This window comes from Passer domesticus, chromosome 7 (assembly GCF_036417665.1).
Source record: "Passer domesticus isolate bPasDom1 chromosome 7, bPasDom1.hap1, whole genome shotgun sequence".
In the NCBI taxonomy this organism is placed as follows: domain Eukaryota; kingdom Metazoa; phylum Chordata; class Aves; order Passeriformes; family Passeridae; genus Passer; species Passer domesticus.
The window spans coordinates 19,214,064-19,238,379 of NC_087480.1; the positions used below are offsets into that span (position 1 = coordinate 19,214,064).

The 24,316-nt window shown below is 59.1% G+C and overlaps 2 protein-coding genes across 3 annotated transcripts; one reads left to right on the forward strand and one right to left on the reverse strand.

Moving 5' to 3' along the window:
- Positions 1-2,434: 2,434 nt before the first annotated feature.
- On the reverse strand, positions 2,435-6,355 carry LOC135304684 (uncharacterized). The gene is made up of 5 exons (XM_064427361.1): positions 5,429-6,355; positions 4,313-5,262; positions 3,654-3,805; positions 3,396-3,553; positions 2,435-2,804 (listed from the first exon to the last, which is right to left on the reverse strand). The coding sequence occupies exons 2-5, from the start codon at positions 4,959-4,961 to the stop codon at positions 2,468-2,470; spliced, it is 1,296 nt and encodes a 431-aa protein (XP_064283431.1). The 5' UTR covers positions 4,962-5,262; positions 5,429-6,355; the 3' UTR covers positions 2,435-2,467.
- A 175-nt stretch (positions 6,356-6,530) lies between these two features.
- On the forward strand, positions 6,531-22,576 carry TSC22D3 (TSC22 domain family member 3). 2 transcript variants are annotated; one of them, XM_064427362.1, is made up of 3 exons: positions 6,531-6,976; positions 20,722-20,773; positions 21,318-22,576. In XM_064427362.1, the coding sequence occupies exons 1-3, from the start codon at positions 6,654-6,656 to the stop codon at positions 21,561-21,563; spliced, it is 621 nt and encodes a 206-aa protein (XP_064283432.1). In that variant the 5' UTR covers positions 6,531-6,653; the 3' UTR covers positions 21,564-22,576. The 2 variants fall into 2 exon arrangements, with proteins under 2 accessions (XP_064283432.1, XP_064283433.1); XM_064427363.1 differs by lacking the exon at positions 6,531-6,976 and adding an exon at positions 20,197-20,436.
- The last annotated feature ends 1,740 nt before the right edge of the window (positions 22,577-24,316 follow it).

A 24,316-nucleotide genomic window follows, 5' to 3' on the forward strand; every position in this document is an offset into this window, starting at 1 on the left:
AACTTTATTCACATTAATAAAGCCCACATTTCTGTGGTCACTCGAGTGAGTGTTTCAGGCAGGATTTACTGTGTGGCAGCTCCTGGTACTGCTACAGCTGGGCAGTGCACCACCAGTGTTAATTAAAGGCAGAATTGGAAATTGTAACCATATCTTCTCTGCTTTTGCTTTGTGATAAGTTATAATCTCTCCTGTAAATTAACACTTATAATGTCTCCCATAAATTAACAAGTATAGGAAGAAATGATCCCAAAACTGCAGGGGCTTTCCAGGGAAATTAATTGCTTTGCAGGGATGATTATTTTTTAATATCCCAAATTAGATGGTTTTGGAAGCCCAGCTGCTGCATCACACCTCCTCCAGCAACTTTTGACACTGAGGCTCTTCCACCTTCACAGGAGAAACTGAAGGATGGAGGCACTCATTGACCCCAGGCGAGGGGTGGGGGGGATTCTTTTACGCTGAGCCTTGAGCAAACCCCGATCCCTGGTGCCAGCATGCTGTGAGCACAGGGCAGATGGGGGCTGAAGGAGAAGCTCCTGTGTCTTCGAGGGTGGCCAAATCAGGCACTGCTCCTTGAGATGCTGCCACAGATCTCCAGGTCAAGAAGGTCTCCAAGGCTGCCTACCTGCTGTGTGCCCACCATGAGAATTTGAGGACAGGTATAGGAGGTTTGGACAAAAGAAATGGGCTGAGGGAAGGGTCTGAGTGGGGTAGCATCCCCAAAATCCCTCCAGACAAGGCTCAGAGTCTGAGGGCCTGCTTGGTACCCAGCCAGGAGGAGCCAGGACAGTCCAATGTGCTCTTGGGCCACTCCAAACAAACATACCTGCAGTCCACTGTGCTCCCGTCGTGTGACATTCAGTCCCCAGAGATGAGCCTGGAGGGGGATGTATCTGTTGCATCTCCAGCAACATGCCAGGCAGCCCTGCCAGAGGAGTGGGACATCAGCACTAGGTCTGTGGTGGCACCAGTAATGGGGTTACCTGCAGGACCAGCAGGTGCCAGGCAATAGCACCTCAGGCTAAATCCACTGCTGCTGCTCTGAGCTGGCAGGGTGGGTGTGTTGGCAAGCCATGAGGTAGCACTCACACACCCTGCTTCCCCTTCCACAAAAGGGCTGGAAAGAAGGACTCACAGCCAAAACCACTTCTTCATTCAAAATATTCAAAACTGGAGTTTATTGATGTGGGGAGGCAGCTCACAAGTCTCAGGGCAAAGATGTAATGTCTCATTGAATATTTGCATTCTTTCAAATGCCACCAAAATTAAGATATTCCCAGTACTTGCCATGACTGCCAACACCAGCTGGAGCACAGAGAAGCCCCACGGAAGTGAGGATGAGGAAGGGAAGCATGCACACACACATACACACACACACTCGTGCCTGGGAGGTTCTGTCCTCTTGAGTCCACTGCAGGAAGGAGGGATGGCTCCCACCACCTCATGTATCCTCTGCAACAACTCAGCTGCCCCATCTGTGCCTGACCTGGGATGATCCTTGTAGAGTCCAGCATTCCATGTCCCACATCCTGCCATCCCACCTCCTCCCCAAGCTTCCCCCATGCCGTGTGTCCTCTGTTCCAGTGGTGGAAGAACCAACAGCTCCGGGACCCGCTGGGTTCATTTCACCCGGGCCAAGCAGGAACACGGCTATTCCTAAGACCAGTGAGGGAAGCAACATCCCTGGACACCTGGGAACATGTTGAGAATCACAGGCTAGGAATAAAGGCAGGAAAGTGGGTAAGTGCAAGGCTCCAAGCATAGGAGACAGAGGCATTACCTGTGGGTGGCATTGCAGGTGGCTCATTGCCCACAGCCACTGTCAGAGCAGTGGGTACCCAGGAAAGGTTTTTCACTGTGGTATGACTTGTCTAATTGCAGCCATAGACTTTATCCTACTGGCACAGCAATTCTTCCCCACCAGAGGGAAGCATAGGCTATTTTACCATTAAAAAAAAAAAAAAAAAGTTAAATCTGAAAATGCCCAAACGACCAGTGTGGCTCCATCCGTATTGAACCTCTCCCCCAAACCTCACCTGTCCTTTGCAAGGGAGTGCCCCCAGTCTCAGACCATGGGCAGAGATTGCTCACTCCAAACCCCGATTTCCAAACAGGCGAAGTGGCACAGAGCTAAGCCCTGCCTGCCCGCCCTCATGCTCTGCCAGACTGGCCAGCAGCACCCACACTGCTGGGTGCCATAATGATTTCAATATTTCCCCAGTGCATCCCTGCAGCTCCTATGACCCTTTGCTGTGCTCCTCACAGAGCTTGAAGATGGTTTCTCCACGACAATTAGTGCTTGCCATGTGGATGAACAGGAAGTTTAACCTCTTTGTTGCCAGACAACCCCAGGCTTTCACCAATCCCGTGACATTTCATCAATGCCAGCTTGGTTTTAACCCCCCCCCCCCCCCCCCCCATGAGCTGAAAAGCCTTGCATTGGAATAGCTCACTACCCTCTGTCTCAGTAGGAAATGCCCCTTGACAATACCATTGTGCCCAGGGCCACTCCTGGGGCTGTGTGAGTCCCCATGCTGAAAGGAGAGCAAGGAGCCCCACATGCCACAGGTCGCCTTGGCCCAGTGCTAGGACATTCTATATGATTTACTGGAGTGTCACACAGAGAGAAGAAAACATCCCAGCCTGGTTCTGCATGACTCACCATCACTGCCTGGGAAGAAGGCTCTGCACTAAGTTTGCCCTTGGTAGGAGCACAGTGTCCCTGCAGAATCCTCTCTTCAGAGCCTGGGCACAGGGGCAAATGCAGCTCATATGGGTCCCAGAGGAGAAGCTCTGCATTCCTGTGGAATACAGCTCTGCATTCCAGGGGAACAGTCCAGGTGGGACACCCCAATAATAGAGTGGCAACAGCTGGAGGCATCCCCAGCCCACTCCTCTGCCAGCTGCAGATCTCTGACTCCACCACACAGGAAGCTCAGGGAGCTGCGTTGGTCCTTGTGGCCCCATGCACAGGGAAATAGCTGCTCTGGTGCTCAGGGGAGCTGCCCCACACACTGCTCTGTACCACCTCTGGGATGGCTCATCTCCCTTAATGGAGATTCCGGGTGACTGAGCCTGCTAGTTCCCCATCCCTCTGCAGGCAGGAAGGCAGAGCTACTGTCACCAGCCATGGGGGCTACCCCGATATCCGAGAGGTGCTGCAGAGCTGGGAACAGGGTGTTTGTTTGTGGAACACTGGGAAAAGCAGGACAAAAGAAAGGCAGGCAGCTCCACATGCTCCCATACTGGGCGCTGGGCAGCAATGCCTCCATGTCCTACCACAGCATCCTGGCTCCTGTTGAGGTCGGGGGGCAGGGAGACAGGACCACTCCTCACAGCTGCACGTGGCCCCAAGACTGCCCACCCATCTCCCCCCATGGCTGCTGACTTACGTCAGGGAGCAGATGGATCCTGTGCCCAGCAGGCTGGCATGGGGGTGGCACTGGCGGTGCCTGCAAATACCACGGCTGCTGACGACGCTGGTTATTCTTAGCACCCGTGGAGGCGCGGGGGGGTCGCCTGGCAGGGGGCCTGGCACTGGTGGGCTCCCCTGGAGCAGACGGCCCAGTGGCATGAGCCAGCTCTCACCACTGCACCAATGGGGAAGGAACAGGGAAGGCAGGACAGGCAGGTTGCACCCAGAGCCCTACCTGGCTCTGAAGCAGCTGCAGCGGGGTCTTTGAGGAGAGATGATCTGGATACCACCTGAGAACAGGACAGGCTGCTGCATCTTCTCTCCCAGACTCCACAAGGAGGGCCTTCCCAAAGTGAGCACTGGGGAGAGGGGCTCTGGCTGGGGGACCTGGACAGGCACCAGACAGACAGATGGCACATGGCTGGGGACATGGCTGGCACAGGGCTGGCTGAACCCAGGCCCCCACAGCCCCACACATTCCCCCTGTTCTCTCCTTCCCAATTCACTACCCCCTCTTGTCCAGGGGGCTGCAGGAGAAGTCGAGGCAGGACCAGAGTCCCTGCCCTGAGCTGGGAGCAGAACATCCTGCATTTCAGCCAGGCGTAGGGAATCCCTTTCAGAGCCGAGGGATTAACATAAAGCCCCTTTGCCACTTTGCGTGCAATAGGCTTCTGGGCCAAAGCTGTCCCTGCCCTGCCCCAGAGCCTCAGCTCTGAGTCCTCACTGCCTTCAGCATGCTACCATGTGCCAGTTGTGGCTTAGGGCTGCAATGACATGTCTGAGTGTGGAGCACGTGGGTGCCCTTGAGGGAAGCGGGTGTGCAGAAACTAGCACTGTCCCAGTCCCATGAACAGCAGGACCCAAAAAGGCCAGAGCTAAACATAGGAAACCTACTTTCCAGCTGCCGCCACCAGCTGATCACCTTGAACCAGGATGTGGCTCTCGGATCTGGGGCTTTAGAGAGCTCATCGTGGCTTGCACATGAGAAGATGGTAGCCCATGATGCGTGCTGGCTGCCGATGAGGAGCAAGGAGCTGATGGCTGGGTGGCAGCCCCAAGCCCTGTGGGCAGCTGTGTTGCAGCTGGAGGGGATGGGGGCGACAGCCAGAGAGCACAAGGAGCCTGGAGGAGTCAACGACCTGCACCCGGAGCCACCTCCAGTGCCGTCAGGGCCGGGCAGGACGTTGTGGGCCCGGGGCAGAGCCACTGGGGGAGCTGGGGCCGAGGAAGGGGTGCCAGCCCTGAGCTCGTCCTTCCCCCTGTGCCCACGGGATGGCAGCAGCCTCCCGCGGGCCCGCGGGCACCCGCCCACGGAGCGCGGCGTGGGGCGCAGCTCCGCCCTGGGTGCAGCCGAGTGCAGCTCGCGGGGGCCGTTCTGAAACCGAAAAGATGGAAGACATCTCAGCGCCCTCCTGTTTCCGTGCGTCCTCGCAACAATGCCACAGGGCAGATGGGTAAGACTCAATTCCCTTCCTTCCTTCATTGCCCACAAGAAGGGCTGAGGAAGCACCTTAAAAACAGCCCTCAGCATCCACCAGTGCATAGGAGAGGACACTCCTGGAGCAGCTTGTGGGTCATCCGTCCTTTAGGAATTCACCTGTTTTCAGCACCATCCCAGGCTGACAGTTTCCCCTGCCCACACTTGGACCCCAGGCTGGTGCCACCTCCACAGAGCTGGATCCTGCTGGTCCCCAGGTCCGATGGGGCCTGGCATGGGAAGTCCTGCCCGAGTTCACCGTGGCCGCTCTCCCAGCTGTGGATCTGTGGTGGATCTGGGAGTCTCGTGATGCCCCAGGTTAATAATGGCCTGGAACTGCTTCATTCTCATGGCGTGCATCTTCCTTCTTCATGCGAAGCAGAGAACAGGAATGTTTGTTGGACGCTCCTGCCACTCCTTCAGTGGCAGCAGCTACCCCGTTAACAACCCCAGCGGGCACTGTGCTGCCACCAGGACCTCTGATGTTTAAGTGCCCTAGTGGCTTTGCCCAGCCAGATTTTGACCCGGTTTACCTCTTATCAATCCCGTGCCCTTCAGACATGCTGCAATCCTCTGATCACTGCTTCCTGCAGTTCCTTCCACCAGCCCTTTCGCAACCCCGTTGTACAGACCCACCTGCCGTCCCTGCATCCTGCCTGCCCATGGCGGGCTTCCCCAGCCTGCCTGCTCCTCCCCTCGCCAGCTCTGCTTCCTTGGACCCTTGCCCAGCCCTTCCCCACCAGCTCCCAGTTCCTCATCTCTCTGAGGGGGGAGGGCTACTCGGGCTGGTCCTCGGAGCTCACTGACCTGCAGTGATAGCAGTCCAGCCTCGCAGCACCTTGTCACCTTCCCGAATCTCATTCCAAGGGTCCCGGCCCAGTGGTCCCCACCTCTCCGAGGTGTTGTCCCATACCCCAGCTCCACCAGGACAGCACCATGTGCCCCAATCACTCTTCACTAGCCCCCCAGTGCGGTTCAGTGGTGGCAGAAATGTTCACCTTGAGATGCAACAGTGCCAGGAAGTCACTACTCCTCCTCCTAGAAATCCCTTTTTCCCTTGCATATCCCCGATCCCCAGGCATCTGCCGAGACTCGCAACGTGCCCAACATCCATAGCCACCAGGCTTCGTGCGTTTCACCCACACCTGGCTTGGCTTCGGGCGAGACAGCACCAGACGTTCCCAGCAGTGAAGCCAGGTCTTTCCTGGCTTTCCCCCCCCATCCTGGGACCTTTCATCCCCTTTTTCCTATTTCCTGCCCCGTCTCCGGAGCCACGCGGGCTGCCCGCGCCAATGCTTTAGGGAGTGATGCCGCGGGCAGCGCCAGCCTCCTGAGCGCCCACGCCACCCCCGGAAAGCAGAGAGCCGGGCGAGGGTCCCCACCGGGAAAGGGGCATCGTGGTCCTTCGTCACCCCACGTCACCTCATGTTCCAACTCGCCAGCTTCTCCCGGACCCAAGCGTGGGGTGGGTGCGCTGCCGGGGAACGGCCGCTCGGGGCGGGCGGAGAGCGGCTGGGCCGGGGCGGAGCGGCGAGCGGAGGAGAGGAGCGGAGCAGAGGCAGGATGCGCTGGGACGGGGCGGAACCGGGGCGGGCGGAACGGGGACGGGGCGGAACGGGGGCGGGGTGGAGCGGGACCGGGGCGGGCGGGGGCCGCTCGCCGCGCTCGACACCGGGTGCGTCCTGCAGCCGCTCGCCCTCCGCGGCCCCGGGAGCGGCCCCGGCGGCGCCGCCGTGGCCAGGCGCGGGGCCCCCCGGGATGTCCTCGTCGCCTGCGGAGGAGTGCCGGTCGCCCGTGGGGCTGGACTGCTGCAGCTGCTGCCTGGATCTGGCCAACCGGAGCGGGCTGGAGGAGGGGGCCGGCGGCGAGAACAACAACCCGGGCAGCCCCACCGTGAGCAGCTTCCGGCAGCTGCGGGAGCAGCTGGTCCGACAGAACCTCAACACCGACAAGCTGAGCTCCATCATGCGCCAGGACTCGCTGGAACCCGTCGTGCGGGACCCCTGCTACCTCTTCAACCAGGGTATCTGCAACAGGAATATCGACCAGACCCTGCTCTCCATCCTGCTCCTCTTCCACAGGTGGGTGTCACCGCCAGGAGCCTGTGAGCTGCCGGGGGCCGGGCGCCCCGGGGCAGCGGGCTCGGAGCTGGCAGCGGTGCGGGGCTGGCAAGAGAAAGGGACTTGTGTCACCCCGGGGCTGGGGGGTGTCAGCGGCGGTGGAATCTGGGTGGGGAGAGGCCGCGTCTGGCACAGAGTCCGTACGTGGTGCCAGCCCATCCCTGGGTGCTCTGCCATGCCCGCCGTGCCTGTCTTGTGGTGCCCTGTGTCTGCCGGGCAGTGACAACAGCCCCCAGCTGTGTGTCTTGGCCGCTGGACTCTGTGCTCATCTCCCTGGCTACCTCTGTCTACACAGCCTGCAGGGGCATGGACAGTGTCCAGCGGCAGACAGGCATCGGCCCCATCCTTCGTGGAGAGCGCAGCAGGTTCCTTGGGAAGCAGCTGTGCTGCCTCGAAAGCCATCTTGAGCGTCACTGAGAGCCCGGGTAGGGAGCCCGAGAGTCCCAGTGCCAGCTCCTGCCCTTTCGGCAGCTTCCCTGGCCCTCCCCGGAGTGGACGCAGGTTTGGCCCGGAGTGGTACTTCCCATCCCTGGAAAGTGGCTCTGCCCTGCCCGAGCTGGTCTCAGGGTTGCTCTGGGCAGGCTGAACGTGTTGGGGGCTGCTCCCATCCATTCCCTGGCAGACTGAGGAGGGAGGACTGTGGGGTCTGCCCTGCTCCCTTCTCTAGCAGTGAGAACAGAGGAGTCTGAACAGCAGGTCCCAGGTGCTACCACTCTGCAGGCTCCCCGGCCCTGATGAGGTGAACCCCAGAGGCGAGGAGTGGACAGAGCTGTCTCAGGTCCTGCACTGGCGCTGTGTGGGGCTGGCTCTGGTGACAGAGAGCTGGTGACACCCTGTAGGGGAGCAGCCTGTACGGGGTCTAGCAGGTCTGGGTATCCCCAGTTCAGCCTGAGAGAACCGAACTGGGCCAGTAGTGCCGCAGGTGCCCGAGACTTCCAGTGTCTTCAGCAGGTGGGACACATCCACTACCCTGAGGAGACCTGTGGCCCATCAGTGTGTCAGGTACAGATGTCAGCCTGGCTGGCACTGTGGGCAGCAGCTCTGGGGCTTGCTGCTCCGCCATGGGTGGGAAATGTGCACGGGGAGCAGCACCCACACGTTCAGAGACACCTCGCCCTCCCCTTCCCTCCACACGCGCCGTGGGCGTGCTCGCGGGCTGTGCGCGGAGCGGCAGGCGGGTGGGCGCACACGTGGCTGCCCCACGCGCGAGCCACCCCGGCACACTCCCGCCTCCTCGCCCAGCAGCGTCTGACGCCGAGAGGCTGCTGCCTCGAGCCAGCCTTGCTCTTCCTGCACTTACATAACGCCAAGCTGCCGCTCAGGTGGGAAGGGAGGAGCTGGGACACCTGCCAAAGCGCTGGTGCCTGGCCCGTACGGGGAGCAGTGAACCTACCCAGCTGAGAAGGAACAGGAGTGAGAGGTTCCCCTCCTCCCTGGGAGGCTGCAGCAAACTGGCACCGTGGGTGAAGGGGAAAGACAGACATTGTCCTCAGCACGGGCTGCCAGGGCTGGGGTCAGAGCCAAGCACCTGGGCGGCTCACTGGGGCAGCCAGTGACGGTGCCTGTGGGCCAGAGGCCACTGATATGGGCACAGCAGGCTGCTTTCAAACTCATCGCTGCTGGAGTGGGATCTGTGGTGCTCCTGGTGAGGTAGGGAGTGAGCAGAGATGCCAAGGGACAAGGATTTCTCTGTCAGTGTGCCTTAGCACTCCTTGCTGCCTGTCTTCCATGCCCTGCTGTGTGATGTGTCCCAAGAGGCTCCATGCGTTGTGTTTGTCACTGGCTGTGCTATGGTGGCAAAGCTATGTCCCTCTGTCACACCCAGTGTCCAGGCACCTTGGTCTGGAGGCTGCCTGGGTGATCCCCCATCACCCCTAGGTGGCACAGCATGGGGGAGCTAGGTGCATGGCCCCAGGCACTGGAGCCAGGTGTGCCCACACCTGTGTTTGCAGTTGTTTTGCTCCAGCCTGAACTTTCTCCTTCTGGGGAATGAGCCAACACATCCAAGAGGAGATAGCATACACAGCAGAGGATTGTGGGTGTCAGAGGAACACCCCGATAACATGCCTGTTAAGGGCACCCTGCTGCTGGCACCAGGGTACCCAAACCATTTGGTGACCATTGTTTTGGCTGATGTGCTCCTACAGCAATACAGGAGGAAGGCAAAGTTATGTGGATATACATCCTCATGTGTGGCTGACATCCAGGACAGCATGGGATGCCCAAGATCCTAAACCCGGAGTTGAGTCTGGCTCTGGGCCTGGCTGGCCCTGGCTGACAACTCAGTCAGGGTCAGGTCAATGCTGGGCTTCTCAGACAACACACATTTCAGCATGTCTAACCTGTCTCTGGGGGCTTCTCTGGCTGGGTGGTCCCTGCCAGGCTCTCCGTGCCCTTTACTCAAAGCAGGGATGTTGTCAGGGATGCACAAGGAAGGCATACTCTGGACCAATTGCCTCCAGGGCTCATGCTCCTGCAGAAAGCCCTGCTGTTTCAGGAGTGCATGGGATCCTGTGCAGAAAGGGCTTCTTCCCACCATGTCATCACATAGGGCATCACAAACTGCTTTCCAGGGAAGTCTCAGCAGTGCCAAGGGACCATGCGCACATGGAAGCATGGGAGGACAGCTATAGGGAGGACAGCTATAGGGAGGACAGCTGCCACCACCCTGGCTGGGCACACCTTCTCCCTGCAGGTGCCAGTGAAGGGGGCAGAAAAGTCTTTGCCATCCCTCTGTAATGCCAACATTATTCCAGACCCAAACACAAGCCCAACTGAGTATAGACCAGGGAGAGCAGGCCCATGACCACATGGCACCTTTTCCTGGGCCAGGTGGCTGAGGGGAGCCAGGCATGTGGGAGGAGGTCGGCACTGCAGGGGAAGCAGCACCCTGGGCGTGTGCTAGCCTGTGATCCAAGTGGCACTGCGTGGCTCTGGGTGGGAAGAGGAGGTACATACCAGCCCGCTTGCCCACATCAGCCAGCCGTGCCAGCATTCCTGCCCAGCCACTCCTGGGCAACACCTGGCAGCCTGGCCAGCCTGTGCCCATCCTGCTCCAGGCTGTGAGGGGATACCTCTGCATAGCCAGATCATCTGTAGGCACTGCCAGACCTGCTGCTCCATTCAACAGGACCCATGCTTTGGTCTGAGCCATGAAAGGAGCTGAGGGCCGCTTTCTCCCAGGCCTGGGCAAGCCACAGGAGTCACAGGGAGGCAGGGAAGTTCTGTGTGAGGGGCTGGGGGAAGCATGAATTTGGGCAAAGCAAGGGCAGCACTGCCTTTCCCGCTGTAAGGTTAGGCCAGCAAAGAAGAGCTGCCAGGGCAGCAGTACCAGAATGGCATTTGTGTCACAGCACCACTTGTTCCTGTCTGTCGGGTGTCATTTTGCGGCAGCAATGCAGGAGGAGAGGAGCCAGGGCATAAAGGGCATCCCGAGGTGGCAGGGCCAGGGCAGACATTCCAGCTGGTCGAGTGGGCTGAAGCAACAAGGACATATTGATGGGGAGAGGGGCCGTGAGTGAGCATGAGAGAGGTGTGGGTGTAGGACTGAGCTATCCCACTCTCCTTCTTCTGGCCTTGGGACAGCTCTGCCATGGAGGGGGCCGGGAGAGTCCCCCTGCCCTCCAGAACCGTGCACCAGGCTTTCTTTGCTTTGCTCCCACGAGACAGAGCTGCACATGGCCTGATCTGTGGCCTGCAGTGTTGGTTGCAAGCCCTGCACACCACCAAGGTGCTGGGGAGATGCTGTTTCAGTGGCAGGGAGTAGCTTGTACTGCTGGGAGGTGCTGACCTTGGCACACCCAAATCCTCCTACCCCTGGGAAGATGTCAGGCAGGCAGCCAGCTCAGCCTGCTGTGGTCTCCATCATGGGCATCTCAATACCTTGCGACCCCCACCCCATGACCCAGCAGACTTGGGGCCTGTGTCCCAGCAGACCAGGCTCACAGGGGCTCTGCCACAGCACACTGTGTTGGCATGGCTCAGCAGGGCTGGCAGCAGCAGATGCCACACCATGCACCATGCCTGTCCCTGCTTGCTCCTGCAAGACCCAGCTCCCTCCAAAAGGATATTCTCAACACTCTCTGGAGTACAGGAGAGCCATTCTCAGCCCCTCCAGCCCCTTGGGAGGGAATCATTTGCCTCCGACCACAAGGCTATGGCCAAGGGGACTGGCACAGATGAGCCAGTCTGGTGATGCCAATGTCAGCTTCCCAGCAGCCTGTCATCTTGGTTCTCTGTGGATTCTCCAGCACTGCCTATCTCCTAGGGCAGGCATTTGGCTCTGCGCAGGCAGGTGTCCCAAGGTCAGGCAGGGATGACAGCATGGCCCTATGGGGAAAAGGTTGGACAGGATTTTTTCCAGCTTTGAACTGTAAAGATGAGGAAGAAGTTGGAGCTGAAGGAGGCTGCAGGGGTCTGCCCTGATCCCAGCATCGTGCCTCCTCTCTCCAGCATCACAGTATCCTTTCCTGGTGAGACATGGCCTGATCCTGGACAGTCTCTGCTGGGACTTGACACCTCCTCCTTGGCCACTGCCCAGCACAAAGAGGGTTAAAGCTGACTCTGTACTTCTGGGGAGCACCGTGACCTGCATGGGACCAAAGGGCTTGGAAAGGCTTGGGATATGTGTTGTCAGAGCTTGGCAGCTGTGTGTGTGCCCAGGGGACGTGACCGTGAATGGATCCGTGTGCTTTAAGTGGACTGCCAAGGCCAGTGAGGCTCCAGGTGGATCCTGCTCTTGGGAAGGACTGAGACCCTGTTGGTAGAGGACAGAGAATCACAGAACTCATTAGGGTGGAAAAGACTTCTGAGGTCATCATCTCTGACGTTACCCTAGGGCGTGTGTTGGGGGAAGAGGGCTGGAGAGGCAAGAGAGGCTACAACCCATTCCAATGCTTTGCAAGTGAGCTCTGAGTTATATTTATCCAGGTGCTGAACATGGCTGGCTTTGGGACAGGAGATCATCCTCTGTCTGTGTGCTGAGTTTTATATATATATTTGAGGGGGCTTTTGCTGCAGAACAACTCTAGTGGCAGAGAAGAAACTCTGGGCCCTTCAGACTCCAGGATCAGAGTGGGATCCAGTCCTTGCCACCCCCACCTGCAATTCCCTGGGGATGGCAGCCCTGTCCAGATTGGCAGAGGGTGGCAGATGCCATGGGGCAGGACAAGATGTTTCCATGTCCTTTAGTGAGACCATCACAGTGATATATTTGTGAAAAAGAGCAGGACTGCTTGGGGTGGTTTGGAGGCAGGGGATGGTCTCAGGTTGTTCCCAAGGGCTGGCACAAGCAAGTTGGGATCTGGCTGCTGAGATCAGGCACGCAGAGAGCCTCGGCAGCCCCACAGGTATACGTCCTGCCAGGAACCGATTGTCTTTCACATTGTTATTGTTCTGAAATGTCAGTGACGGCAGGGTTTCAGCAAAGGTCCCTGATTTGAAATGCCCGGGATTCCATGCAAAGGCCAGGCGGGGTATTAATAACCGTCTCTGCTGAAGCCGTGCTGCCCTACATGTCCTTGCCTGACCTCCTGTGGGAGCTGGCTCACGCACCAGCCGAGCACAGCTCCTCTGTCCCCAGCCCCCGCCGGGTCAGGTCTGTCTGGGCTTTGCACCCCCAATGGGGTTCAGCCGTCCCTCGGATATTGTGGGGCTGCTGGGGCTCTTGCTGGGGCTCCGCTCAAGCATTGGGCCAGGCAGGAGAGCACCAGGCTCCAGCAGCTGTGGAAGGGGCCAGTGAAGGGCTTGAGGGGTTCCATAAACAGGGCTTATTCTAGGCTGGAAGAGCAGATTTGGGTAGCGTAGGGTGCGCTGCACTGCTCTTGCAGCTCCCCTGGCTCTGTCCTCATTACATAACGAGCTGCCTCCCAGTTAGCGAGCGGGCACTCCTGCACGCTGCAGGGCAGCAGCTGCCAGCGCCTAGCAGGGCTCCGGGGCGCCTGCTCCTGCCTGAAAAGGGGCCTGGGATTGTTTCTGGAGGATGCCAGAGGCCCTACTTTGGGGTTCCTCTCTCGGGCTGAGGATCCCTGCAAAGCTGAAGGAGAAGCTGGGAGAGGCAGAACCCAGCCTACCTGCTGTGGGGTGCAAGGGCACCGCGTAGCCCTCGTGCTGTGGGAGGTCCCTTCAGTGTTCCAACCACCTGTGCTCTATCCCCACCCCCTGAAACTGGACCAAAAAAGAGCACCCAGGATCTGGGGGTGACCCAGTTGGGGCTGTCCAGGATAACACAGTAAGCTAAGAAGCAAGGACAGTTCTGGAGTTCAGAGCCATAGCTGGCAGGAGCGCCGGGGCAGGGCACAGGTAACCAGGAGGCAATAACACCGAGTTCAATGACAGCACTCCAGCCCAGCCCCTGGGTGTGAAACACTTTGCTCTGCAGACAGATTTGTGGATTAAAGCTCTGCCAAGGGTTCAGCCTGCAATCCTCCCTGGGGCTGGACATGCCTGGTCCATCGGAGCAGGTAGCATGGTGGGGGTTGGCTGCACTGCCCCAACAGCCAGGCATGGTGCTCAGAGAAAGCTGCAGGGTTTTCACTGGGCTGTGCCATGCCTGGCACTCTCACCTCAGCATTTGGCAGCTGTGGGACCCTTTGGGGGGAGCAGTGAGCTGTAAGGGTGCCCCACAGTCCCTGGCAGGGCACCCACTGGGGTGTCTGCACTGGGTTGGCAGCAGCAGCATGGGGCTGGTATTGCCAAACACCAGCAAGATAGGATGTTTGGCCACATGATCCAGGGCTGGTAACAACCAAATGAGCCTTTTTAACTCTTCCTCTCCTATAGCAGCATGCCTGGGGAAGCTGTGACTCTGGGGGCTTCCAACATGGTGAGAAGGGAACTGGGTCCTCTCTGGCTTCCAACACGGCTGAAACTGGGTCCTCTCTGACCTCCCCTCCTCACACTACTGCTGGGAGGCAACTGCTGCTAGGGGCACAGGAGGAAGAAGAGGGTCTGGTGACAAAGTTAAAGAAAAATTGCAGCTCTCAGCAGGCTGGCTTGAGGGTGTGCACTTGCATGCTAGAAAAAAACAGAACTGGGAGTACAGCCAAGTACCTTTATCAGAGGAAGCAGTCAGCCCCACAGCTGGACACAGGAGCCTACTATTGCTCCCTCCACCACCCCACACTGCCTCCAGCCTGACAGGTTGGAGGAGTCTCCACACCACAATCCCTGCCCATGCCTGCTACCTGGTGGGGTGGGTCACCTGTGTCCCCTGCCCATGGCCACAGAGCTCACTCTGTCTCCATTGGGCACGAAGGGAAGGAGGACATGTTCCCTGTCAGCCTTCCCAAGGGTAGGTTCCCCTCTGGCCTTCCCTCACTGAAACCGTCCCTGGGCTTCCCCAGTGTGGCAGGGGCCACCGCCTCTGTGCAGGCCACACATGACTGGTGTCCCCTGGCTTGAGACTGGGACCAGGCAAGGCCAGCAGCACCAGCTCTGCAGGCAGGGGGTGCATCCTCACCCAGGCATGTTCAGGTGTGCCCAGGAGTGGTTACCTGCTGTTCTGGAGCAGCACATGCCCTGGGTTGGGGCATTTATGACCCCTCCAGGGCTCTGATGGGCATGACCTGGGTCCCCATGTCACAGGGTTCCTGGTTGCATGGGATTTCTGCATGTCTCACACAGCACCTGGGAGGCACCAGCTGAGCTGGAGGGTAGTCCCAGGCCTCAGGGAGCAGCTCAGCCAGGGAATCTCCAGGAGGAGGAAACCAAGATCTGGACAACTGGTGTGCTCTGGCAGTGCTGGGCCCACAGCCCTTGGGACTGACACAAAAGCTCCATGCCAGTGCCATAGGGCAGGCAGTTGCTGTTCAGGATGCTGGGATTCTGCGGCAGATGACTCAGCTGCCTGTTTCCCCATGGGCAGCCCCTAGCACTACCTCTCCTTTCCCAGAGCCAGGATAGAGCTGCTGGGCAAGACCTGGAGCTCCTCAGCCCTGTCCCACACCCAGTCTTTCCTGCCACAGACAACCACAGGCCCCAGCCATCACCAGTGTCCCCAGCCACACTTCCCTCTGCTCCTGCAGGGCATAGCTAGGATGCCCTGGTGCTGGCATTCCCAGTCCCTTGGCTGGTACCACCACAGTTGCAGGATTTTGGGCCATGACAGGCAGAGTTTTCTTAGCTGTGTTTGCAAGCAGTAGCTTTTCCTCTCCCACTCTGCTCTGACCCTTGGAGCAGGAGATCTGGCTCTGCAGAGCAGCCTGGGCAGCCTTGGCTCGGCGCCTTTCCCAGTTTGCTCTCCAGTGTCTCTGAGGCCAGGCTATAAACATTTCCCACGCCTCAGACCCTCTGAAGGGCCTTCCTCCCATTGAGCTGAGTCCTTGGGAGAGAGCAAGCCAGGAAAACTGCCACGGAGCCATGAGCAGAGCCTGGAGCAGGCCGAGAGCCAAGTCTGGGGAGCCCTGAAGCCCCAGCCCTGGGGCTGCTTCTGAGCCCCAAGCACCTCTCAGCTCTATTGGCCACTACCAGGACAGGAGCATCCTTTGGTGTGTGGCCCTGCAGTGACTGGAGCAGGTCCAACACACAGGGCTCAGTACAAAAGCACAGCTTGTCCCTGGGGCGGTGGGGAGAGGATATGTCCCCTGACCCACAGCACTGCACAGGTGTGGGATGCCAGGCAGCAAGAGATAAATCTCTTGTCCTCCTCCCTATCACCCCTTGCTCAAGCCTGGCAGAGCTCTGTGGTGGCTGCAGAGCTCTAAGTCCCATTGCTGAGGAGGGAGTTGTCACTTAATGTCACCCAGTAGGGGGCTGGCATCTTCTGGGCTGAGGCACAGGCTGTATAAGGGCTTGGGGGCTGCTGGCAGCTTTGGGGTGTCCTGCAGGGCCATTGCTGGGGTGATATCATCATTGCCTGGTGTCGCCACCTCTCCTCACTGCTTGATGACAACCGTGGGTGCTTTTTTCCCCAGAGAGCACAACAATTAGTGTCACAACTACCCTGTATTGTGGCTGCTGTCGCTGTCACCAAAATAACCACAGGCACGAGCCGGGCCTGGCCGGATGAACCTCCTGTCACTGTGTGTAGATGCAGGAGGTGCCATGCTGCTGCCTCAGGGGTGCAGTTCACACCACTGGCCCCTCTCGGCCATCACTGGTGCCGCAGGGTAACTGTTCCCAGAGCTCTGGTGCCATAGGGTAACTGTGAGTCCATGGTGAGCTGCTCTTTAGGAAGAGCAAGGTGGTGTGTTGCCCACCTTGCCCTACTTGGAGGAGCAGGAGCAGGTGACAGGGGAGGAGGTGGCTGCTAGCTGGTGTGTGCTAGGGCTGTGGTGTGCTAGGAAAGGGCCCCCTTGGGGTGCAGCTGAAGCCCCAGGAAGGACCCTGCTGTTGTGGGGGCATTGGGGCAACTCAAAGGGGCTCCTGGGGAGAGCTGGCACAAAGCAGGATCCAGCAGAGCTGGGAGCTGCTGCTCCCACTGGGGAGGTGCCAGCAGGGCTGCAGGTGATACCTGAGCTCTGGGGGTGCCCTCCCACTATGCAGGGGCACACAGAGCTGCCCTGTGCCATGCTGCTGACGAAGGTGTGCAGGCAAGGCTGTGCATCAGCTGTTAGTCAGGGCAGGGTGTGCAGGGGGTGCCGGCAGCGCTCCTGCATCTGCATGCAGAACAGCAGCAATTGTTTGGCACACAAAGTGTGTGTCACAGGGTCACAGAGGCCTTCAGGTCAGAAAAGACCCTCAAGATAATCAGCTCCAGGTACTAAACTAATGTGCTTGCACATGTGTGCAAGCAGGGTGCACCAATGTGCACATGCATGTGCAGGGTGTGCCCTGTGTGCAGAGCACACGCTCGTGTGGGCTGCAAACACACATGTGCATGCAGGGATGTGGGCGTGTGGGTGTGCTATGTGTGCATGCACATGTGCAGGCAGGACTTTCTTGTAGGGGCTGCAAGGTGCACCGTGGTTGTGTGTGCCCCGCGACACGTTCAGGAGCCCCACCCCCAAATGAGGTGTGGGGCTGCGAGGGGGGCTGCAGCCCCCTGCCCAGCCTGACTTGCCCTGGCCACTGGCTGCATAGGGATCCCTCATTTACTGAATGCCAGGAAAGAAACATCTGCTTCTTCATCCCTATAGAGCATCCCTTGCTGCGGCCTCTCAATGGCCAACAGCATCCTGCCCAGCCTAAGTGAGGAGCCCATGCCCTGAGCAGTGATGCGGGCGGGGTTGGGTGGAAAGACCCAGGAAGACTACAGAGAAATCAGTGACTTACTCCGGTTTATTTTTGCAATAGTCCCAGCTCCATGGGAAAAATATTGGAGGTGGCAGAGCTGAAGCAATCTCCCCCCAAAGCATTTTCCAGCTGCACTCCAGCAGCTGCAGAAATATTTGGGGTTTTTTGGTGTCTGAGTGCTGCATTAGAAAGGTACCAGGCAGGGAGCAGGAACCTCAAGCTGTGAGACAAGGACCACCAGCCAGGCTCTGGTCTGCCGGTTCTGGAGCCCTTGGTCCCTGCCACTAAAGATGTTAGGGCTTCCTTTGGGAAGGAGGCTGAACCAGGACTGGGGGGGCCATATCACAGGAGGTGGGGACACAGGCACAGCTGCCAGGGCTGAGGGCAGGCTGGGGTCCACCCACCCCATCTCCCTGCTGTTGACACCTCTCTGCAGAAGACAGGAGGTGGCACAACTGCGTGAGAAAATGCTCTCCCCATCTCTCCTGTCTTCTCCCCAGTGAAAGCAGCATGTTTCATGAGCTGCAGTGGCAAACTCAGTCAAAAGACCCCTGATGTGAGTGGTCTGGACTTCTCCCAGCAGGGGACAAAGCTGTGTCCCAGGGGCTGCCACCAAGCCCACCACCAGCCACTCTGGGGACAAGTGCACAGAGAGGCCTTTCATCTCCCCAGGGAGGGGGCACCCGCGCAGCTCGGGATGGCACACTGGCCATTGGCCTTGAAAGGGCCAATTGAGTGCAGCTGAGGTCATCTCCCAGCATGTTTACCCTGTGGCTGGAGCCCCTGGATGCAGCCAACACCCAGGCTGTCTCTGCCATTGCAAGCTGGGGGGACGCAGCCACAGGCAGAGCCAGCATCGCTGCTAGGAACAGAGTGGCTGGAACAGGGTCACAGGGTGGCATGGCCTTCCAGCCACCATACTCCCCGAGCCTCTTCAGAAGGAGGGACTGGTAAGTCGGGCCTGGTATGGGTGAGGGGAGGAGCACAGGCCAGCCTCGGGGCTTGGGGGACAGACACCTGCCTACTCTCTTGAGTGCCAGCACCCTGCTCAGCCCCTATTCAGCAGCTTTGCATGAGCCGGAGTAGTGCTGACACAGGGGGATGTGCATAATTCCTGCCCCCTCCCAGGCCCACCAGGGAGAAGATGCTTTCTCACATCCCGACCTCAAACCCACATATCCCAGGGCACCCAAATATGCCCCCGCTGCAGTTCACAGACAGCACAGCATCCTCACCCTTCTCTGGGGTGGGGTTTGTGGAGAGCTGCCTGGCGAGGTCTTGCTCCCAGCAGCAGCTGTGCTGCACTGTGCCTCAGTTTCCCTTTCTGATGGGGAAAATCCACTCTGCTCTCCCTCCCTCTCACGGAAGGGGCACAGCAGCACACCCACGAGTCAGGGCTCCTTAGCCTCTCCCAACAGCCAAGTGCCAGCCACGATCAGTACCCCTAGATCGGGGTGCTCAGTGTCCTTTGTAGCATCCCTGGGGTGCACATGTCCTGCCAGCATTAACTCTTTCTTGGATACTTTGCCATGTGTGGGGTCTGCCATCCAGCATCAGTCTCGCCATGCCCAGCAGGGGATGAGCCCCCGGAGTCAGGGGCGGCAGGCAACCACTAAGCAAAGTTCCCCCAGGTCCAGAGGGCAGAGATAAGTGGGCGGCCGAGGGCAGTGGAGGCAGCTCTGGGTGGGCAGTGCCACCGCAGCCCCTGGGATGTTGGGGGCGTTTTAGGACCCTGCTTCCACTTCTCGGAGGAGACGCGCTTGCTCTGTGTACGAATCGCCGCGTGGACGCGGGCAGGGCCGGCCGTGCCCGCGGGACTCACGCGCGAGTGCGCGCACGCGGGGACGCGCTCCGCCCAGCCCCCGCGCGCTGCAGTGGCCGCGGGGGGGCGCCCTCCCGCCGCGCCGTTATGCAACGCTGGGCGGGGCCGCCGAGCCGAGGCGCGCCCGGAGCGCTCCGGGTTCGGCCGGGCCGCGGGCTTGGTCTGTAACCCCGCACTGTTCTGCAGCCCGGGGGGGTGGTGTTTAGTGCTCCCGAGTTTGTTACGAACCCCGATTTAGTTCTGGACCCCAGGCTGGTTCTGCATTGCATGGTTGCTGTTCTGCAACCAGGGCGTGTTCTGTAGCCCGAATTTGTTCTGCATCACAAGGTCACTCTGTTGCACCCTAGATTTCTTGTTCTTCACACCGGGTTGGCTCTGAACCCTGGACTTGTTTTTCTCTGTACCCCGAGTTCGTTTTGGACCTCTGCTTTGTTTGTATCCGGGGACTGTTCTGCACTCTGCGGTGTTGTTCTGTACCCCGGGTTTGTTCTCTACTCCGCAGTTGTTGTTCTGTAACTTCAGGGCGTGTTCTGTACCCTGGGTTGGTTTTGCACCCCGGGTTTTCTCTGCGCGCAGGTTTTCATTTCTCCTCCCGGAGTTGTTTTTTATGCCTGGGTTGTTTTTCTGCTCTGGTTTCTGTTGTTACTCCTGTTTACATTTGTTTTACAGCCCCGTTTCTGTAATGCACCCCAGTTTTTTAGCAACCCCTTTCTGTTTTTCACTCACGTTTCTATTTTGCACTCCGGGCTCTATTTTGAATGCCCATGGCTCCTCTTTCCCTCCTGCCTCCCTTTCACAGTCACGGGCTCTCATTGTGCGGGACCTGCAGGCTGCACCTCCAAATGCAGACCGGGTTCATGCCTGCTCCCAGCCCCCAGGCAGATGCGTGTGTCCCCCCGCCTGGGAGGCCGGGAACACAGGCATGGGATGCTGAGGCTTGTGGGCTATGGGTGTTGCACTAGGGGTGCCGGGGGTTCCAGGACTCTGCTGGCAGACGAGGGGTGTGGAGTGGGGGTGCAGACTGAGTGGGACACGGTGCTGAAGCGCGGGGCCGTGCTCTGGGACGGCGCCGTGCTGTGGTTTCAGCGGGCGGGGCGGGGGGGCTGCAGCGGCGCAGGGCTCGGGCAGAGGGAGCAGCTCCGAGGGGCGGAGTGCCGCAGCGGGGGCAGTACCGGCGGGCGGGCCCCGCCGCCTCCGCCCCTCCCGGCAGGGTGGGCGCCGCCGATATAAGCGGGGGCGGCGCGCAGCGGGCGGCACTGCGTTTTGCTCCGTCCCTGCGAGTGTGTGTGCCTGCGGCCGCAGCCATGAGCACCGGCATGTACCAGTACCCCATGGAGGTGGCTGTCTACCAGCTCCACAACTTCTCCATCTCCTTCTTCTCCTCCTTGCTCGGGGGGGATGTAGTCTCCGTGAAGCTCGACAACAGGTAGGGGCAGCCCCGGTGCGCCGCGGCGTCCCCGCCATTCGCCGCAGAGATCTGGGGAAAGGGGCGTCTCGGTGTCCGGGGGTGCTGCTGCGAAACCCATCGATGAGGTGGGGGGCATTGCTGCTCCGGAGCGAAGGACGTACGCGACCGGTGCCTGAATTAAGGAATTCCCTTGGGGAGGAGGGCGCCCCGATGCACTGGTTGAGGGGGTGGTGTCGCCGTGCACGGACCCTTATGGAGGGGAGGTTTTCGGTGCTGACCCTCGGCCTCTCCGTTCTCTTCCAGCGCCTCCGGAGCCAGCGTGGTGGCCATTGACAACAAGATCGAGCAGGCGATGGTGAGCTGCAGCGCTGCCCCCTCTCCCCCGCACTTTCCCCGTCACCCCGCGGGTGCTCTGCACGGGGATCGTCTTCCCGCTCCCGGGTGGGTGCTCGGCCCGGGGTGGGGGGTCTCTCTGCCCACGGGGGTCCCCAGTCCCCGTCCCGCTGCCAGGCAGAGCTGCTCTTTGTCTGCGACCGCCGTGAAGCTCATTGGTTCCAGCCACTCCGCAGTGCGCAGGGAGCGAGGGTGGACGTGGAGGGGGACTTTTGGGGTCTGGGGTTGCCCGAGCCGGGTTCCCTGGGTGCTCGGGAACTCCAGCCCCCCAAATGCCAGAGTAGGTGAGGGGGCTGGAAAGTGCTTCTGGATGCAGAGAGACAGCGGCTGAGTGATGCTGGATGAGCACCAAGCCCTGGCCAGGGTTCCAAGAGTGAGCTGGGGAGGGATGGTCCTTGGGAAAGCTTCTGCAGCATTTGGCATTTGCCCCAGCACTTGGGAACAGGAGGGATCTACTCCCCGGGCATTACTCTCCATTGATTGGTCTCTTCCATGGCCTTTTGCAGGATCTTGTGAAAAATCATCTGATGTATGCTGTGCGGGAGGAAGTGGAGGTCCTGAAAGAGCAAATCAAGGAACTATTGGAGAAAAACTCCCAGCTGGAGCGTGAGAACAGCCTCTTGAAGACCCTGGCCAGCCCTGAGCAGCTGGAGAAGTTCCAATCCCGGCTCCCAGCAGAGGTCCTGTGCCCTGAGGAGCAGAGCCCCGGGGTGGCTGCCCCGGCCCAGCACTCCGGGGGCTCTGCGGTGTAAGGTGGCTCTGTCCTCGGGGTGGGCAGAGCCACAGAACTCTTTCTACTTAATCTCCTGCAAAATCGTTTCCACCTTCATCTCACACGAAGGACTGCCAGATCCTGGCACTGAGCCGAGGCCCCTTGGGCAGCCCTGGCCAGCCCGCAGAGCCAGTGGCCGTCTCCTTCATGAGGATGCTCTTCTGCAAGGAAGACAGGGGCAGCTGACCCCCCCCTCCCCATCCAACTGCCCGCCAGGTGCCAGGAGGAGATCTGTGGTACCTGTCCTGGGCTCTGCTGAAGAGCAGAGCTGGGCAGTCGTTGGCACCGTGATGGTAACTGCGGTTGGAAGGAGCGCACGCCAAGCCCCAGGCCACATTCTGCAGGGGGGGTCTCTTTCTGGCAAAGCCTGGCACTGGAGGGAGATCGATGTTTAGTGAGCAAAGCAGATATGTCCCACAGGCCAACCAGGAGCCTACTGGAACCTGACCCAGACTGAGCAGCACCAGGGGTGGCAGCTGCAGCGTAGACCGTGGTCGAATGCACAGCAGTGTGGGGATTACAAGGAAAAAAAGCTTGTTTTGCTAGTTTGGGCATCTTCTGTAGCTGTATCTCTGTATAAACGTGCGCACAAGAGGTGCCTCTGAGGCTGTGGGGTGCCCGCTCTGGGTCAGCCATGCCCATCTCAGCATCTGGGGAATTCGAAGGCAGACTGGAATGGTGAGCACCTGTCAGTGGACAGCCAGCTGTTGCAAGTGGCACCAAGGAGGGGGCAGATTCACTCCTCTCTGGCATCCCACCTGACAGAACCATGCAGCAGTGCTGGGAGGATCTGGACTGACTACTGGGCAGAGCCACAAGGCAGGCTGTCCTCTAACCCACTGGGGTGGAGGAGCCAGCCCATGTTCCTGGGCTCCCCTCTGTCCCTGGCCTGTTCTCTGGGATGTGACGGGACATTGCTTTTGATGTCAGAAGCGGTGACACTGTTGTGTAAATCTAGATAGAAATGGCAATAAAATCTACTTTTTATATATACCCACGCCCCAAGATGTGTCTGTGGCTGGGAAGAGGTGGGAGAGTGGTGACACTGGGCAAGAGACTAGGAAATGCTAGAATGGGACTCTTTGGGATACTGGGCTGATGCTGTTCCCCAGCTGGGAAAACCTGGCAGCTCCCCACCTTTGCAGTGGGGTTTAGTTCCTCTTAGATGGCCCTGACTGAGCCAAGATGGATTTTTTTTTTTGAGATATGAGCAGGCAGCCCCTTCCAGGGGCTGGATGGGTGACCTAGGGAGAGTGTTGTGAACCTGCAGGTCTCTGTTCCCTGTGTCACACCTGTACAGGGCACAAGCAGAAAGGAGGCTCTTCTCAGGCTGTGTGGAGCTGTATGTACCCCCAGCTCTGCTCTTTCTCTGGTGTTTTTGTTCGCACAGCCATCATTGATTTTTTTTTTGGTTGGGGTTTTTTTAATTTTGGGCCATCTCAAAACATATGAGAGTAAGAGGATGGGTCATCTGGATTGAACAGTGCTGGAGAGGGGTGGGGAATGCCCCAACCCTGTTCTAGGGCACAGCCAGCTTTTGATTCAGCCCCATGGGGTAAGTGAGGGAGGGCAAGAAAAACCCCAAACCCTCCATCTCTGGGGCTTCTGCTGGCTACTACAGGTTAGAGCCTGGAGGTGTTTGTGCAGAGCCCCAAGCTGGCAGGATGTTTGAAGCAAGGTGCAGTATGCTCCCCTGGGGTTTTCTAGGGACACAACTCCTGGGCCATCCGGAGCCCTCCTTGGGCTGGCAGTGCCTGGGGCCAGGGAGCAGGTAGGTGGCCATACCCTGTGGTGCAGCAGCACAACTCTACACAGTTTTGTGTCTCTGCTGTGGTGAGGGAGGTTCTGCCCTAGCCCTGTGTGAGTCACGGAGCTGGGGGTGGTTGGCACCCTGGAAACGCTGGGTAAACAACAAAACACAGGCTTGAAATCATTATTAGGTGGCTTTCTCCTCCCTGTTCTTTCTGTCTCAACACGATGACCCCACAGCAGCCTTGTGCAGGCAGCCCTGCAAGTGCTCTAGTGCAAGGGCGCACGCATGTGCCTTGTTGAGTGCATGTGTGTGATGACTTTCCCTCTGTGTGTCTGATGACTTTTCCTGTGTGTGTGTAAACAGGTTCAGGCTCCTCTACCATGTACATACACATCCCTTGCACACACGGGCACTGCAGCAGCCTGTGGGGGACACACACAGTAGACCCCCAAGTGCTGCCAGCCTCTCAGGTTTACAGCTGCTCCAGGAAGGGCCTTTCCACAGGGCAGCTGGATCCAGCTGTGCTTGCACTGGCCAGGTCACTACGGTGAGTGTTGGGGTGCTGGGAAATGGTCTGGCCATCCTTCTGGCCCCTCTTGGCTGGGGAAACTTTGGCCTGCAGCAATGAGCTCTGTGCCACATTTGTTCTAATTGCACCCGTCAATCCAGCTGCGTTCAAAGGATGCAGTGATGGTGTTGGGAGTCCTGTTTGCTGCCTCTCCCCATCCTCTGTCCTGTCCCCACAGCCTTGGGGTCCTGCACAGCACAGAGGCAGACGGAGACAGACTGTGGCAAAACCCGCTCATTGCAGCCACTCGCTCCCAACCGCTTGTTTCAGAGCTCAGCCTTCCTCCCACGGGTAGGCAGAGCCTTTCCCATCCTGTGGCGTGGTGTGACAAAGTTCCAGCCAATGGCACAGGGAGCCCTTACAGAGCCCCCACCTCCCCAGTGCCCCACGGTGCCCCAGGGGTTAATGAACA

Excerpts from the sequence above, each read along its gene's own strand:
- LOC135304684 (XM_064427361.1), bottom strand. The coding sequence starts at position 4,961 with ATGCACTGGTGGATGCTGAGGGCTGTTTTTAAGGTGCTTCCTCAGCCC. Across the intron at positions 3,806-4,312 it reads CTGGTGGCGGCAGCTGGAAA|GTCCCCCAGCCAGAGCCCCT; the intron begins GTAGGTTTCCTA and ends GTGCCTGTCCAG. Across the intron at positions 2,805-3,395 it reads GGATCCATCTGCTCCCTGAC|GAATGCAGAGCTTCTCCTCT; the intron begins GTAAGTCAGCAG and ends TGTATTCCACAG.
- TSC22D3 (XM_064427362.1), top strand. The coding sequence starts at position 6,654 with ATGTCCTCGTCGCCTGCGGAGGAGTGCCGGTCGCCCGTGGGGCTGGAC. Across the intron at positions 6,977-20,721 it reads ATCCTGCTCCTCTTCCACAG|CGCCTCCGGAGCCAGCGTGG; the intron begins GTGGGTGTCACC and ends GTTCTCTTCCAG. Across the intron at positions 20,774-21,317 it reads ACAAGATCGAGCAGGCGATG|GATCTTGTGAAAAATCATCT; the intron begins GTGAGCTGCAGC and ends GGCCTTTTGCAG.